This window comes from Struthio camelus, chromosome 35, assembly GCF_040807025.1.
Source record: "Struthio camelus isolate bStrCam1 chromosome 35, bStrCam1.hap1, whole genome shotgun sequence".
In the NCBI taxonomy this organism is placed as follows: domain Eukaryota; kingdom Metazoa; phylum Chordata; class Aves; order Struthioniformes; family Struthionidae; genus Struthio; species Struthio camelus.
This window is the reverse complement of record NC_090976.1, coordinates 725,368-741,159: the sequence shown is the minus strand read 5'-3', so window position 1 is coordinate 741,159 and position 15,792 is coordinate 725,368. Positions and strand designations below refer to the sequence as shown.

At 66.9% G+C, this 15,792-nt stretch overlaps 1 protein-coding gene across 2 annotated transcripts; it reads left to right on the top strand.

The window, feature by feature from the left end:
* The first annotated feature begins 307 nt into the window (after window positions 1-307).
* SLC3A2 (solute carrier family 3 member 2) lies at window positions 308-12,231 on the top strand. 2 transcript variants are annotated; one of them, XM_068923612.1, is made up of 10 exons: window positions 308-390; window positions 1,883-2,321; window positions 6,545-6,718; window positions 7,209-7,309; window positions 7,590-7,658; window positions 8,113-8,174; window positions 8,802-8,982; window positions 9,830-9,970; window positions 10,636-10,695; window positions 11,390-12,231. In XM_068923612.1, exons 1-10 carry the CDS (start codon window positions 382-384, stop codon window positions 11,711-11,713), a joined length of 1,560 nt encoding a protein of 519 aa, XP_068779713.1. In that variant the 5' UTR covers window positions 308-381; the 3' UTR covers window positions 11,714-12,231. The 2 variants fall into 2 exon arrangements, with proteins under 2 accessions (XP_068779713.1, XP_068779714.1); XM_068923613.1 differs by lacking the exons at window positions 9,830-9,970; window positions 10,636-10,695; window positions 11,390-12,231 and adding an exon at window positions 9,131-9,303 and having other exon boundaries at window positions 8,802-9,091.
* The last annotated feature ends 3,561 nt before the right edge of the window (window positions 12,232-15,792 follow it).

Below are 15,792 nucleotides of genomic sequence, written 5' to 3'. Positions count from 1 at the left end.
GCACCCCGAAATGGCGCCCGGGGGGAGGGGCCATGTCCCACCACCCCCAAGGTTTGGGGGTGGGGGGGACCCAGACCCCGGGGTGGGGGAACGCGCTGCGTTTTGGGGCCCCCTCGAGGTTTGGGGTGGGGGGGCCGGGGTGGGGGAAGGGCGGCGCCGCCCCTTCCCCCCCACCCGGCGGGGAACAATGGGGCATTGTCTCGGCGCCCCCTCCCCTCCCCCACTTCCTGCACTTTGATCCTGGCGCGTTGCGGCCGCGGGGGCGGAGCTAGGCCGCGGAGGGGGCGGGGCGAGGGGCGGAGGGGCGGGGCGAGGGGCGGGGCACGGGCGCTCTATATAGAGCCAGCGCCGCCGCTGCCCGTCCCATAGGTGACAGTAAGGATGACGCAAGTACGGGGAGGGGGAGGGGTGGCTCGCTTTTTGAGGGCGATTCCTGCTTTTCGGAGGGTTCCCCACTATTTTGGGGGGGGCCCCACTATTTTGAGGGGAGATGCCTGTTTTTAGGGGAAAAGGGCGCGGTACCCTGCCTGACGTGGGGACCCAGGAGTCCGGGGACCCTGGATTTAGCTATGGATGATTGGGGGGGGACCCCAAATTATTGGGGGTGCCTGATATCGGGGTGCTGGGGGGCATATTGGGGTGCAGAGTGGGGCTCTGCACGCTCTGGGGGTGCCCGGGAGGGTCTTGGGGCACACAGTGGGGCCCTGCCTGGTCTGGGGGGTGCCCATGGGGATATTGGGGTGCCCGGTGGGGGGTTCTCTAGGTGCCTGCAGGGATATTGGGGTGCACAGTGGGACCCTGCAAGGTCTGGGTGCACCTAGGGGGATCTCAGGGTGTTTGGGGTGGAGTCTGGGGGTACCTAGAGATGATCTTGGGGTGCTCAGGGGGATCTCGGGGTGCTCCAGAGGCTCTTAGGGCACTGGGGGGTGCCCAGGTGAGTCCTGGGTGCCTGAGGGGATTTGGGGGTGCTCAGGTGGGTCTGGGGGAGGCCTGGGTGATATCTCAGAGTGGCCAGGAGGGAGACTTAGGGGTGTTCAAGTGGGTTTGGAGATGGTTGGGGAGGGATTTGGGGGTGCTCAAGTGGGTCCAGGGGGATCTTGAGGTGCCCAGGAGTACCTCAGGGTGCTTGGGGGGAATTTGAGGCTGCTCAGATGGCTCTGGGGGGATCTCAAGGTGCTCAGAAGGGTCTCGGGGTCCTTGGAGAGGCATTTGGGGGTGCTTGGGTGGCTTTGGGGGGATCTCGGGGTGCCCAGGAGGCTCTCAGGGTCCATGGAGAGGCATTTGGGGGTGCTTAGGTGGATCTGGAGATGTTTGGGAATATCTCTCCCCTAGAGAAGGGGATTTGGGGGTGCTCAGGTGGGTTCGGGGGGATCCCAGGGTGCTTGGGAGGGATCTTGGGGTGCCCAGGGTCCTTGATGATCTTAGGGTCCTTGGATGGGCATTTGGGTGTGCTCAGGTGGGTCCAGGGGGATCTCGGGGTGCCCAGGAGGATCTCAGCATCCTTGGAGGAGCATTTGGTGGGTGCTTAGGAGGATCTGGAGGTGTTTGGGAGTATCTTCCTCCCAGAGAAGGGGATTTGAGGGTGCTCAGATGGGTTTGGGGGGATCTCGGGGTGCCCAGGAGGATCTTAGGGTCTTTGGATGGGCATTTGGATATGCTGAGGTGGGTCCAGGGGGATCTCGGGGTGCCCAGGAGGATCTCGGTATCCTTGGAGGAGCATTTGGTGGGTGCTTAGGAGGATCTGGAGATGTTTGGGAGCATTTTCCTCCCAGAGAAGGGGATTTGAGGGTGCTCAGATGGGTTTGGGGGGATCTCGAGGTGCTTGGGAGGGATCTCGGGGTGCCCAGGAGACTCAACGCGGGGGCGTCCACCTCACCCGCAGGCCATGGAGCCGGAGGCGGCGGCGCTGCGCGACGTGGAGCTGACGACACTGGACGCCGAGAAGCAGCCGATGGCCGGTGGCGTCGAAGAGAAAAATGGGCTGGTGAAAGCGGCGCCCCCGAAATCCGCTGGCGGGGCGGCGCCCGGCGAGGAGGAGGATGAGGAAGAGGAGGGCGAGGAAGGCGGCGGCGGCGGCACGGGCGCCAAGTTCACGGGGCTGGGCAAGGAGGAGCTGGTGCGGGTGGCCGGGGCGGCGGGGTGGGCACGAGCCCGGGCCGCCCTGCTGCTGCTCTTCTGGCTGGGTTGGCTGGGCATGCTGGGCGCTGCCGTGGCCATCGTGGTGCGCGCCCCCCGCTGCCGGCCCCTGCCCCCGGACTCCTGGGCCCGCCGCGGCTTCCTCTACCGCGCTCCTCCCGGCCCCTTCGCCCACAACCTCACGGGTGAGGAGCAGGGAGGGAGGGATGGGGTAGGGGGTGGCTTGGTGGCACTGTGGGGTGGCTCTGGGTACCCATGGGGTGGCCCTGCAGGATCTCATCCCCATGGGATGGTCAGGGTGGCCCTGGCTCCCCGTGGGGTGGCAGAGGTGGCCCTGGGTCCTCATGGGGTGGCCCTGCAGGGTCTCCTCCCCATGGGGTGGTCAGGGTGGCCCTGGCTCCCCATGGGGTGGCAGAGGTGGCCCTGGGTCCTCATGGGGTGGCCCTGCAGGGTCTCCTCCCCATGGGGTGGTCAGGGTGGCCCTGGCTCCCCATGGAGTGGCAGAGGTGGCCCTGGCTCCTCATGGGGTGGCCCTGCAGGGTCTCCTCCCCATGGGGTGGTCAGGGTGGCCCTGGCTCCCCAGGGGATGTCACAGGTGGCCCTGGGTCCTCATGGGGTGGCCCTGAGGGGTCTCATCCCCATGGGATGGTCAGGGTGGCCTTGGCTCCCCATGGGGTGGCAGAGGTGGCCCTGGGTCCTCATGGGGTGGCCCTGCAGGGTCTCCTCCCCATGGGGTGGTCAGGGTGGCCCTGGCTCCCCATGGAGTGGCAGAGGTGGCCCTCAGTCCCCATGTGGTGGCCCTGCAGGGTCTCCTCCCCATGGGGTGGTCAGGGTGGCCCTGGCTCCCCAGGGGATGTCACAGGTGGCCCTGGGTCCTCATGGGGTGGCCCTGCAGGGTCTCATCCCCATGGGATGGTCAGGGTGGCCTTGGCTCCCCATGGGGTGGCAGAGGTGGCCCTGGGTCCTCATGGGGTGGCCCTGCAGGGTCTCCTCCCCATGGGGTGGCTAGGGTGGCCTTGGCTCCCCATGGGATGTCAGAGGTGGCCCTGGGTCCTCATGGGGTGGCCCTGCAGGGTCTCCTCCCCATGGGGTGGTCAGGGTGGCCTTGGCTCCCCATGGGGTGGCAGAGGTGGCCCTCAGTCCCCATGTGGTGGCCCTGCAGGGTCTCCTCCCCATGAGGTGGTTCTGGCTCCCCATGGGGTAGCCCTGTAGGGACTCCTCCCCATAGGATGGCAGAAGTGGCCTTGGCTCCCCATGGGGTGGCAGAGGTGGCCCTGTGTCACCATGAGGTGGCCCTGTAGTGTCTCGTCCCAGGTTGACCCCGTGTTCCCAGAGCATTAAGGTTGTTCCTGCTGTCACCGTCAGGCTGTGCTGTCCCCTCGGGGTGTCATGGTTGTCCGTGTTGTCACCACTGGGCTGGGCTGTCCCCTCGGGGTGTCGTGGTTGTCCCTGCTGCCACCGCCGGGCTGCGCTGTCCCCTCGGGGTGTCATGGTTGTCCCCGCTGTCACCATCAGGCTGCGCTGTCCCCTCGGGGTGTCAGGATTGTCCCCGCTGTCACCATTAGACCCTGTTGTCCCCCCTCGCCCCGTGTCACCCCAAAACCTTGCTGCCCCCCCCCCCAAAGGGACCCGGTGTCTGGGGCAGCCCCTCCCCCACGGGCAGCAGGGCCCAGGCATCCGGGGCCCCACGTGCTGGAACCGGTTCCAGCTGGTCGGGTTTCATCAGCCACCGCCTGGGGCGGGGGAATGACTCAGCTTTGGGGGGGGCTGTGACACAGCAGGATAGTTTGGGGGGGGGTCCTTGAGGGCTCTCCCCAGCCCAGGGGGGGAATTCAGGGTCTCCCCTCTATTTTGGGGGGTTTTGGGGTCCCTGAGGGCTCCCCCCAGCCCGGGGGGGGGGAAATTGGGATCTCCCCTTTATTTGGGGGTGTTTTGGGGTCCCGGAGAGCTTGCCCCAGCCTGGGGGGAGAATTCGGGGTCTCCCCTCTATTTTGGGGGGGTTTTGGGGTCCCTGAGGGCTCCTCCAAGCTTGGGGGGGAATTGGGATCTCCCCTCTATTTGGGGGTGTTTTGGGGTCTCTCCTCTGTTTTGGAGGGTTTTGGAGTCCCTGAGGGCTCCCCCCTAGCCCAGGGGGGAAATTGGGGTCTCCCCTCTATTTGGGGGGGTTTTGGGGTCCCTGAGGGCTCCTCCCAGCCTGGGGGGGGAATTTGGGGTCTTCCTTCTATTTTAGAGGGTTTTGGGGTCTCCCCTCTATTTTGGAAGGTTTTGGGGTCCCTGAGGGCTCCTCCCAGCCTGGGGGGGAATTTGGGGTCTCCCCTCTATTTTAGGGGGTTTTGGGGTCTCTCCCCCCTCTATTTTGGAGGGTTTTGGGGTCCCTGAGGGCTCCCCCCAGCCCAGAGTGGGGATTTGGGGGCTTCTGCAGAGAGGAGGGGGTTTTGGGGGTGTCCCTTGAGGATGGTTTGGAGGCTCCCCCCATCCAAGAGTCCCTGGTGGTGTTTTGGGGGGGGGTCGCTGGGGCTGTTTTGGGGGGTTTCCCCCACTCAGGGGGGTCCCAGAGGTGTTTTTCAAGGGTCTCTCCCTCCCCAGGGTTCCCTGGGGCTGTTTTTGGGGAGGTCCCATGGGTGCTGGCCCCCCTGACCCCCGTCTGTGCCCTCCCAGGGGTGCAGGAGCGCCTGGAGCACGTGGCTGGCTGGGGGTGTTTTGGGGGGCTCCCAGGGGTGCTGCAGGTCCCATGGGGGGGGTTGGAGGTCCTGGGAGGTGTTTTTGGGTGTCCCATGGGTGCTGGCCCCCCCCGACCCCCATCTGTGCCCCCCAGGGGTGCAGGAGCGCCTGGAGCACGTGGCTGGCTGGGGGTGTTTTGGGGGGCTCTCAGGGGTGCTGCAGGTCCCATGGGGGGGGTTGGAGGTCCCGGGAGGTGTTTTTGGGTGTCCCATGGGTGCTGGCCCCCCCCGACCCCCGTCTGTGCCCCCCAGGGGTGCAGGAGCGCCTGGAGCACGTGGCTGGCTGGGGGTGTTTTGGGGGGCTCCCAGGGGTGCTGCAGGTCCCATAGGGGGGAGTTGGAGGTCCCGGGAGGTGTTTTTGGGTGTCCCATGGGTGCTGGCCCCCCCGACCCCCATCTGTGCCCCCCCAGGGGTGCAGGAGCGCCTGGAGCACGTGGCTGGCTGGGGGTGTTTTGGGGGGCTCCCAGGGGTGCTGCAGGTCCCATGGGGGGGGTGGTTTGGAGGTCCTGGGAGGTGTTTTTGGGTGTCCCATGGGTGCTGGCCCCCCCCGACCCCCGTCTGTGCCCCCCAGGGGTGCAGGAGCGCCTGGAGCACGTGGCTGGCTGGGGGTGTTTTGGGGGGCTCCCAGGGGTGCTGCAGGTCCCATGGGGGGGGTGGTTTGGAGGTCCCGGGAGGTGTTTTTGGGTGTCCCATGGGTGCCGGCCCCCCCTGACCCCCGTCTGTGCCCCCCAGGGGTGCAGGAGCGCCTGGAGCACGTGGCTGGCTGGGGGTGTTTTGGGGGGCTCTCAGGGGTGCTGCAGGTCCCATGGGGGGGGTGGTTTGGAGGTCCCGGGAGGTGTTTTTGGGTGTCCCATGGGTGCTGGCCCCCCCCGACCCCCGTCTGTGCCCCCCAGGGGTGCAGGAGCACCTGGAGCACGTGGCTGGCTGGGGGTGTTTTGGGGGGCTCCCAGGGGTGCTGCAGGTCCCATAGGGGGGAGTTGGAGGTCCCGGGAGGTGTTTTTGGGTGTCCCATGGGTGCTGGCCCCCCCGACCCCCGTCTGTGCCCCCCAGGGGTGCAGGAGCACCTGGAGCACGTGGCTGGCTGGGGGTGTTTTGGGGGGCTCCCAGGGGTGCTGCAGGTCCCATGGGGGGGGTGGTTTGGAGGTCCCGGGAGGTGTTTTTGGGTGTCCCATGGGTGCTGGCCCCCCCCGACCCCCGTCTGTGCCCCCCAGGGGTGCAGGAGCGCCTGGAGCACGTGGCTGGCTGGGGGTGTTTTGGGGGGCTCCCAGGGGTGCTGCAGGTCCCATGGGGGGGGTGGTTTGGAGGTCCCGGGAGGTGTTTTTGGGTGTCCCATGGGTGCCGGCCCCCCCCGACCCCCGTCTGTGCCCCCCAGGGGTGCAGGAGCGCCTGGAGCACGTGGCTGGCTGGGGGTGTTTTGGGGGGCTCCCAGGGGTGCTGCAGGTCCCATAGGGGGGAGTTGGAGGTCCCGGGAGGTGTTTTTGGGTGTCCCATGGGTGCTGGCCCCCCCCGACCCCCATCTGTGCCCCCCAGGGGTGCAGGAGCGCCTGGAGCACGTGGCTGGCTGGGGGTGTTTTGGGGGGCTCTCAGGGGTGCTGCAGGTCCCATGGGGGGGAGTTGGAGGTCCCGGGAGGTGTTTTTGGGTGTCCCATGGGTGCCGGCCCCCCCCGACCCCCATCTGTGCCCCCCAGGGGTGCAGGAGCGCCTGGAGCACCTGGTGAGCCTCAAGGTGCAGGGGCTGGTGCTGGGCCCGCTGCACCCCACGGAGCCCGACGACGCCAACAGCACCCACCTGCAGAGCGTCGAGCCAGCGCTGGGCTCCCTCGACGACTTCGCCCGCCTCCTCCAGGCCGCCAAGAAGAAGGGTGCGGTGGGGGGGGGCACCCCCGGGGGGTCCCCGATATCTGGGGGTGTGTGGGGGGGAAGCCCCCATAAGGGGTCTGGGGTGGGGGAGTGCCGAGAGGATTTGGGGGGGGGGTGAAAGGATTCAGGGTGCAGGGAGGGTTCGGGTGAGGCAGCGTTTGGGGGACTGGGGCGCAGGAAGGGATTTTGGGGGTGCAGTGAGGATTTGGGGGTGCAAGAGGGATTTTGGAACTAGTAGGAGGGATTTGGGGGGGTGCTGGGAAGGATTTTTAGGGGTGCCAGGAGGATTTGGGAGGTGCCGGGAGGGATTTTGGGGGTGCCATGAGGAATTTTGGGGGTGCTGGAGGAACCAGGAGGGATCTTGGGGGTGCCAGGAGGATTTGGGATGTGCCGGGAGGGATTTTGGGGATGCTGGGAGGAACCGGGAGGGATTTGGGGGGGGCGTGGGCTGCTGCAGGCCCCCCCCCGACGCTGCGGGTGCCCCCCACCCAGGGCTGCAGGTGCTCCTGGACCTGACACCCAACTACCGGGGCACGAAGGCCTGGTTCAAGCCGGCGGTGGCCAACGACCCCGGCTTCCAGGAGCGGGTGAAGGTGAGCGTGGGGCGCCCCACAGCGCGGGGTGGGGGGCGGCCGAGGGGTGTTATGTGGGGCAGGAGGAGGAGGTGTGGGGCAGACAGCGGGGGCGTGGGGTGGGTGGGGGGAAGATGAGGGTGTGTGGGGCGGCAATGGGGCAGGTAGGAGAGCCGCGGAGCAGACGGGGGGGGCAGATGGGGGGCTGTGGGGCAGGTGGGGGGGTTGTGGGGCAGACAAGGGGCTGTGGGGCAGGTGGGGGGCAGCCGTGGGGCAGCGCTGACCTTCACCCCCTCCTCAGAGCGCTCTGAGCTTCTGGCTGCAGCAAGGCGTCGCCGGCTTCTTCCTGGACGGGATTGAAGAACTGAACGTGAGGGGGGGGACGGGGGGGCTGGGGGGGGACATGGGGGTCCCGGGGGGGGAAATAGGGGGCTGGGGGGACATGGGGAGATGGGGTGTGGGGTGCTGGGGGGTCTTAGGGTGCCCCAGGGGTGCTGTAGGGTTCCTGGGGTGCAATGGGGGGATGCTGGGGGGTCCTGGGGTGCTGTGGGGGCGTCCTGGGGTGCCAAAGGGGTGTGGGTAGTGGTGGGAGGGTCCTGGGGTGCCCTAGGGGTACCATGGGGGGTGCTGGGGTGCCATGGGGGGTGCTGGGGTGTCCCAGGGGTGCTGAGGGGGGTCCTGGGGTGCCATGGGGGGCACTGGGGTGCTGGGAGGGTTCTAGGGTGCCCTGGGGGGGGTCCTGGGCACCTGGGGTCATGGGGTGCCATGGGGGGGTCAGGAGGTGCTGGGGGGGGGCCGTGGGGTGACCGCGCCGTCCCCTGCAGCCAGCGGTGGTGGCCGAGTGGAGGAACATCACGGAGCAGGACAGAGGCGACGGTGTCACCCGGTGGGTGCTGCCCCCGGGTCCCCCCATCCTCGATGTCCCCCAAGGTCCCCTCTGACCCGTGTCCCCCCCCACTCCCCCCGGTTGCCCCTGTGTCCTCACTGTGCCCTCAGCGGTGTCCCCTGTCCCCACGGTCCCCCCAGCAGCGCCCCATGTCCCTGTGAGGGCATCCTGTGTCCTCACGGTGGCCCTGGCCGCGTCCCTTGTCCTTGCGGTGGCATCCTGTGTCCCCATGGTCCCCTTGGCGGCATCCCGTGTCCCCACCCCCCCCCCTCCCCGGGGCCGCTGTACCTCCCACCTTGTTCCCTCAGCGACATACTTTGTGTTCGGGGACCCCGTGGCGGGGGTGTCGTGTGTCCCCGCTGTCCCCTCGGCGCTGTACCTTGTCCCCGTGGTGCCCGCGGCGGTGCCCCTAGTCGTCTCGGCGGCGTTCTCCGTCCCCGTGGTGGCCTCTCTAGTCTTCTTGGTGGCGTCCATTGTCCCCACGGTGGCGCCCGTTGTTCTTCTCGTGGTGTCCGCTGTCCCCCTGGTCCCCGCGGCGGTGTCCCTCGTCCCCTCGGTCCCTCTGGCGGCGGTGTGCCTTGTCCCCGCGGCCTGCGCTGACCGGGGTGGGGGTGCCGGATCCGGCAGGGTGCTGCTGGGGGGCACGCGGCTGCGCGACCCCCCCGAGCTGCAGGCGCTGCTCAACACCTCGGCGCTGGGCCTGGTGCTGGGCCCCTTCGTGGAGGCGCTGGACCCCAACTGCTCCAGCCCGGCGGTGGTCTCGGGGCTGTTCCAGTTCCTGAACCTCGGCCCCCACCTCGCCTGGAGCGTGAGTGCCCCCGCGGCTGCCCCCTCCCGCCCGCGAACCACCCCCTCCCCCCACGGCCCCAAGGACCCGGGTGTCCGGGAACCCCCCCCCCATGACCCCAGGGACCCAGGTGTCCGGGAACCCCCCCCCCATGACCCCAGGGACCCAGGCGTCCGGGCCCCCCCACCCGGGGACACCCCTCTGTATCTCCTCCCCAGTGGCCTTGGGGACCCAGGTGTCCGGGAACCCCCCCCCCCACAACCCCAGGGACCCAGGCGTCCGGGCCCCCCCACCCGGGGACACCCCTCTGTATCTCCCCCACCATGACCCCAGGGACCCAGGCTTCCGGGAACCCCCCCCATGACCCCAGGGACCCAGGCGTCCGGGAACTCCCCCCCCCACAACCCCAGGGACCCAGGCGTCCGGGCCCCCCCACCCGGGGACACCCCTCTGTATCTCCTCCCCCATGACCCCAGGGACCCAGGCGTCCGGGACCCCCCCCCACCCCCAACCCCAGGGACCCAGGCGTCCGGGCCCCCTCACCCAGGGACACCCCTCTGTATCTCCCCCCCAGTGGCCTTAGGGACCCAGGCGTCCGGGAAACCCCTCCCCCTCAGGGAGGCCTCTCATATCCCCACCCCCACCCCGCAGGGACCCAGGCGTCCGGGAACCCTCCTCCCCCCTCCCCAGCGACCCAGGTGTCTGGGGACCCCCTACCACAGCCCTGAGGACCCCAGTGTCCAGGACTGCCCCATAGGCGCCCCCCCCACCCCGGCCCCTAGGGACCCAGGCATCGGGGTGCGTTGCCACCCGCCCCGGGGGGCCCAGGCGTCCGGGGGCAGGGACCCAGGCGTGCGGGCGCCCGCAGGTGGGCAGCCCCGAGCGCCACATGGCCTCGGTCAGCCGCGAGCGGCTGCCGCAGCTGCTGCTGCTCCTGGCCGTCCTGCCCGGCACCCCGGTGCTCAACTACGGCGACGAGGTGGGGCTGGCCGACTCCTGGCCCGACCAGGTGGGTGCTGGGGCCCCAGGGGGTGCTGGGAGCTGGGGGGCAGCGGTGGGGGTCGGGGTGGGCGCTGGGGAGTTGGGGTGGGTGCTTGGGGGTAGGGTTGGGGATCAGGGTGCGCGCTGGAAGCTGGGGGTAGGGTTGGGGGTCGGGGCGGGCGCTGGGAGGGCAGGGTGGGTGCTTGGGGGCAGGGTTGGGGGTCGGGGTGGGGGCTGGGAGCTGGGGGGCAGGGTTGGAGGTCGGGGTGGATGCTTGGGGGCAGGGTTGGGGGTCGGGGTGGGCACTGGGGGGCAGGGCTGGGGTGGGTGCTGGGAGCTGGGGGGCAGGGTTGGGGGTCGGGGTGGGTGCTTGGGGTCAGGGTGTGTGCTGGGAGCTGGGGGGCAGAGTTGGGGGTCAGGGTGGGTGCTGGGGGGAAGAGGTGGGGGGTCGGGGTGGGTGCTTGGGGGCAGGGTTGGGAGTCAGGGTGGGTGCTGGGAGCTGGGGGGCAGGGGTGGGGGTCGGGGTGGGTGCTGGGGGGTGGGGTTGGGGGTACAGGTGGGTGCTTGAGTGCAGGGTTGGGGGTCGGGGTGGTTGCTGGGAGCTGGGGGGCAGGGTTGGGGGTCGGGGTGGGTGCTGGGTGGCCCGGGTGCTCTTGGGGGGGGGTGCTGAGCCCTGCCCCCCCCCCCCCCCAGTTGACCCCCATGCCCTGGAAGCTCATCGACAGCTCGCAGAAGAGCGACAACAGCTCCGAGGTGAGGGGGCGGGGCCTATGGGGAGGGGCGGGGCTCCCCGGAGGGGGCGGGGGCCTCAGCAACGCGGGGCGGGGCTTCCTCTGGGGTGGGCGTGGCTATCCCGAGGAGGTGGGGCCTGCCCCAGCAGAAAGGTTGGTGGGGGGGGGCTCTCCCGAGGGGGTGGGGCTTGGTGGCAAGGGCGGGGCTCCACTTAAAAGGGCAACGCCGGGGACCAGCTGGACCGTGCGGCCTGAGGGAAGGGGCGGGGCTGCGCCTAGGGGGCGTGGCTCTCCCGAGGAGTGGGGCTTGCCTTAAAAGGGCAGGGCTGTAGCTCCTTTGGAGAAGGGGGCGGGGCCACAACAGGCCTGGGGAGGGGGCGTGGTTTCCCTTCAAAGTGCAAGATCTTTGTTTCCTCTTAAAGGGGGCAATGACAGTCTCTCTACGGGGGAGGGTCCACCATAATAACTAGGCTAACTGGGAGGGGTGGGGCTCTGCCAAGAGGTGTGGCTGTCCCCAGGGCGGGGCTTACCTTAAAAGGGCAGGAGCTTTGTTTTTTCTTAAAGTGGTCTATCCCAGTCTTCATAAAGCAGAGCAGGGGGGTCCACCGTAGTAGTCAGACCTGAATGGAGATTTGGGGGCTCTCCTGGAAGCGCTGGGGAGGGGGTGTGTGTCTGTCTGTCTTTCTGTCTGGGCTTTAACCCCTCGCTGCCCGCAGGCCTGGCTGCTGGGGCTGTGCAAGCGCCTGGGGGCGCTGCGGGCCCGGGAGCGCTCGCTGGCGCTGGGCGACGCCGAGGAGGTGCAGGCGGGATCGGCGGCCGCCTTGCTGCGCGTCTGGGACCAGAGCGTCCGCTTCCTGGCCGTGTTCAACCCCGAGGGGCGCCCCCTCCAGCTGAGCCTGCGCGACCCCTCCCTGCCCCCCGGGGCCACCCTGCGCCTCAGCACCCATCGGCCCCTCGACAGCGACGCCCATGCCAACCTGGGCAACCTCACGCTGCTGCCCTACGAGGGGCTGCTGCTCAGCTTTCCCTACACCCCGTAGCAGGGGTCTGCGGAGCCCCCCCCCCTCCTCCCCCCAGGCACCCTCAGGAAAGGAGGGATCTGTAGGCCCCCCCCAATCACACTCGAGGCTATTGGCAAATTTGGGGGGGGGGAGAGGCCCAGATGCCCCCCCTTATCTACAGGTTGGTATTGGGGCCACCATTTGACAATCCATTTGGGGGGGGGGTCCCACATCCCAAGCCCCCTCCCCTCAATCCTTCAGGTTCTCTGTTAACACTCCTTTTCCTCTGCCTTATTTTTGGATTTCTCCACGTTTCCCCCCCCCCATTTCCAGTGTGATTTGAGGGGGGGGCCCTCCAGCTCTCTCACCCCCAGGAATATCTTGGGGGGGGGGCAATGCCTTAACACTCCGTTTTCATGGCAAAACCCTCCAGTTCCCTTGCAGTATTAGGGGTCCCAGGGTGTTGGGGACCCCCTTGTTCCCGGTGCTCTGGATTTTGGGGGGGGGGGGATTAGGGGTTTTCCCCACCCCAGTGATGAATAAATGACCTGCATTTGCGCCGTCTCTTGTCGTCCTTCATCACGGGGGGGGGGGGGAGGGCAGGGGGTGAAGGGGGGCACAAGGGATATGGGGGCAGTTTGGGGGTGAGTGAAGGAAGGGAGGTTATTGGGGCAGTTTGGGGGCGTGTGGTGAAGGAAGGGGGGTTTATTGGGGCAGTTTAGGGGGGTGTGGTGAAGGAAGGGGGGGTTTATTGGGGCAGTTTGGGGGGTGTGGTGAAGGAAGGGGGTTATTGGGGCAGTTTGGGGGGTGTGGTGAAGGAAGGGGGGGTTATTGGAGCAGTTTAGGGGGGTGTGGTGAAGGAAGGGGGGTTATTGGAGCAGTTTGGGGGCATGTGGTGAAGGAAGGGGGTTATTGGGGCAGTTTGGGGGCGTGTGGTGAAGGAAGGGGGGGGTTATTGGGGCAGTTTGGGGGCGTGTGGTGAAGGAAGGGGGGTTATTGGGGCAGTTTGGGGGCGTGTGGTGAAGGAAGGGGGTTATTGGAGCAGTTTGGGGGGTGTGGTGAAGGAAGGGGGTTATTGGGGCAGTTTGGGGGCGTGTGGTGAAGGAAGGGGGGGTTATTGGGGCAGTTTAGGGGGGTGTGGTGAAGGAAGGGGGGTTATTGGGGCAGTTTAGGGGCGTGTGGTGAAGGAAGGGGGGGTTATTGGGGCAGTTTAGGGGTGAGTGGTGAAGGAAGGGGGTTATTGGAGCAGTTTGGGGGGTGTGGTGAAGGAAGGGGGGGTTATTGGGGCAGTTTGGGGGGGTGTGGTGAAGGAAGGGGGGTTATTGGGGCAGTTTAGGGGCGTGTGGTGAAGGAAGGGGGGGTTATTGGGGCAGTTTAGGGGTGAGTGGTGAAGGAAGGGGGTTATTGGAGCAGTTTGGGGGGTGTGGTGAAGGAAGGGGGGGTTATTGGGGCAGTTTGGGGGGGTGTGGTGAAGGAAGGGGGTTATTGGGGCAGTTTGGGGGGGTGTGGTGAAGGAAGGGGGGGTTTATTGGGGCAGTTTGGGGGTGTGTGGTGAAGGAAGGGGGGGTTTATTGGAGCAGTTTGGGGGGTGTGTGGTGAAGGAAGGGGGGGGTTATTGGGGCAGTTTGGGGGTGTGTGGTGAAGGAAGGGGGGGTTTATTGGAGCAGTTTGGGGGGGGTGTGGTGAAGGAAGGGGGGTTATTGGGGCAGTTTAGGGGCGTGTGGTGAAGGAAGGGGGGGTTATTGGGGCAGTTTAGGGGTGAGTGGTGAAGGAAGGGGGTTATTGGAGCAGTTTGGGGGGTGTGGTGAAGGAAGGGGGGGTTATTGGGGCAGTTTGGGGGCGTGTGGTGAAGGAAGGGGGGGTTTATTGGGGCAGTTTAGGGGGGTGTGGTGAAGGAAGAGGGTTATTGGAGCAGTTTGGGGGCGTGTGGTGAAGGAAGGGGGTTATTGGGGCAGTTTAGGGGGCGTGTGGTGAAGGAAGGGGTTATTGGGGCAGTTTAGGGGGTGTGGTGAAGGAAGGGGGGGTTATTGGAGCAGTTTGGGGGCGTGTGGTGAAGGAAGGGGGTTATTGGGGCAGTTTGGGGGCGTGTGGTGAAGGAAGGGGGGGTTATTGGGGCAGTTTGGGGGCGTGTGGTGAAGGAAGGGGGGGTTATTGGGGCAGTTTGGGGGTGAGTGGTGAAGGAAGGGGGTTATTGGAGCAGTTTGGGGGGTGTGGTGAAGGAAGGGGGGGTTATTGGGGCAGTTTGGGGGCGTGTGGTGAAGGAAGGGGGGGTTATTGGGGCAGTTTAGGGGGCGTGTGGTGAAGGAAGGGGTTATTGGGGCAGTTTAGGGGGTGTGGTGAAGGAAGGGGGGGTTATTGGAGCAGTTTGGGGGGTGTGGTGAAGGAAGGGGTTATTGGGGCAGTTTGGGGGGCGTGTGGTGAAGGAAGGGGGGGTTATTGGGGCAGTTTGGGGGCGTGTGGTGAAGGAAGGGGGTTATTGGGGCAGTTTGGGGGGTGTGGTGAAGGAAGAGGGGGTTATTGGGGCAGTTTGGGGGGTGTGGTGAAGGAAGGGGGGGTTATTGGGGCAGTTTGGGGGGTGTGGTGAAGGAAGGGGGGTTATTGGGGCAGTTTAGGGGGGTGTGGTGAAGGAAGGGGGTTATTGGGGCAGTTTGGGGGGATGTGGTGAAGGAAGGGGGGGTTATTGGGGCAGTTTGGGGGCGTGTGGTGAAGGAAGGGGGGGTTATTGGGGCAGTTTAGGGGTGAGTGGTGAAGGAAGGGGGTTATTGGAGCAGTTTGGGGGGGTGTGGTGAAGGAAGGGGGGGTTATTGGGGCAGTTTGGGGGGTGTGGTGAAGGAAGGGGGTTATTGGGGCAGTTTAGGGGGGGTGTGGTGAAGGAAGGGGGGTTATTGGGGCAGTTTAGGGGTGAGTGGTGAAGGAAGGGGGGGTTATTGGGGCAGTTTAGGGGGGTGTGGTGAAGGAAGGGGGGGTTATTGGGGCAGTTTGGGGGCGTGTGGTGAAGGAAGGGGGGGTTTATTGGAGCAGTTTGGGGGGGGTGTGGTGAAGGAAGGGGGGGTTATTGGGGCAGTTTAGGGGGGTGTGGTGAAGGAAGGGGGGTTATTGGGGCAGTTTAGGGGGGGTGTGGTGAAGGAAGGGGGTTATTGGGGCAGTTTGGGGGCGTGTGGTGAAGGAAGGGGGGGTTATTGGGGCAGTTTAGGGGGGTGTGGTGAAGGAAGGGGGGTTATTGGGGCAGTTTGGGGGGGTGTGGTGAAGGAAGGGGGTTATTGGGGCAGTTTGGGGGCGTGTGGTGAAGGAAGGGGGGGTTATTGGGGCAGTTTAGGGGGGTGTGGTGAAGGAAGAGGGTTATTGGAGCAGTTTGGGGGCGTGTGGTGAAGGAAGGGGGTTATTGGGGCAGTTTAGGGGGCGTGTGGTGAAGGAAGGGGGGAGGCTCAGGGAAGATTTTTGGGGCCTTTTGGAGTCTTTTCCGACCCCTCAGCGCCTTCTCCTCAGCGGTCGCCGCCGGCTCTTCCCGCCTTCGCCGCCGCTCGCTCCCCATTGGCTGCCGCGGCCACCAATGGGCGAGGGAACACCGCCTCCTTTCAGCACCCCCCCCCCGCCGGCCGTCACGTGAGCCGCGCCGCACCAATCACGCGCGGCCGCGCCCCGTGGCTCCGCGCCCACCGCCACGTGACCCGCGGCCCACGTGGGGAGGGAGCGGGAGCGGCTGCACCCCCCCCCAAAAGGGCCTTGCCCCCCCCGCAGCACCCCCAAACCCGCCCCGGTGCCCCCCCACCCCTCTCGGCACCCCCAAATCCTGCTCGGACGTGGCGGCATCTGGTTTATTCACCAATACAAAAATGGGGGGGGTTGTTCCCCCCCGCACCCCCAAAACCGGGGGCCCCCCAAAAATATCGGGGTACATCCCCCTCCATTGCACTGAACCCCCTTAAAGTGACAGTCGACCCCGGCCTGGGCCCCCTCCCCCAAATCTGCTGGCACCCCCCCCTTCATTCCTCCCTCCCCTCCCCAAATTTGGGGGCTCCCCCCCATCTTTTGAGTTTAAAAATACATAAAAAAGGTGAGAAGGGATTAAAAAATTTGGGGGTCCGGGGGGCGCCCCCAAATCTGGCAGCCTGGCAAAA

Bases quoted from the DNA above. Each gene is read 5' to 3' on its own strand.
- SLC3A2 (XM_068923612.1), top strand. The intron at 8,175-8,801 runs GTGGGTGCTGCC...CGGATCCGGCAG, and splicing joins AGAGGCGACGGTGTCACCCG to GGTGCTGCTGGGGGGCACGC. The intron at 10,696-11,389 runs GTGAGGGGGCGG...CGCTGCCCGCAG, and splicing joins AGAGCGACAACAGCTCCGAG to GCCTGGCTGCTGGGGCTGTG.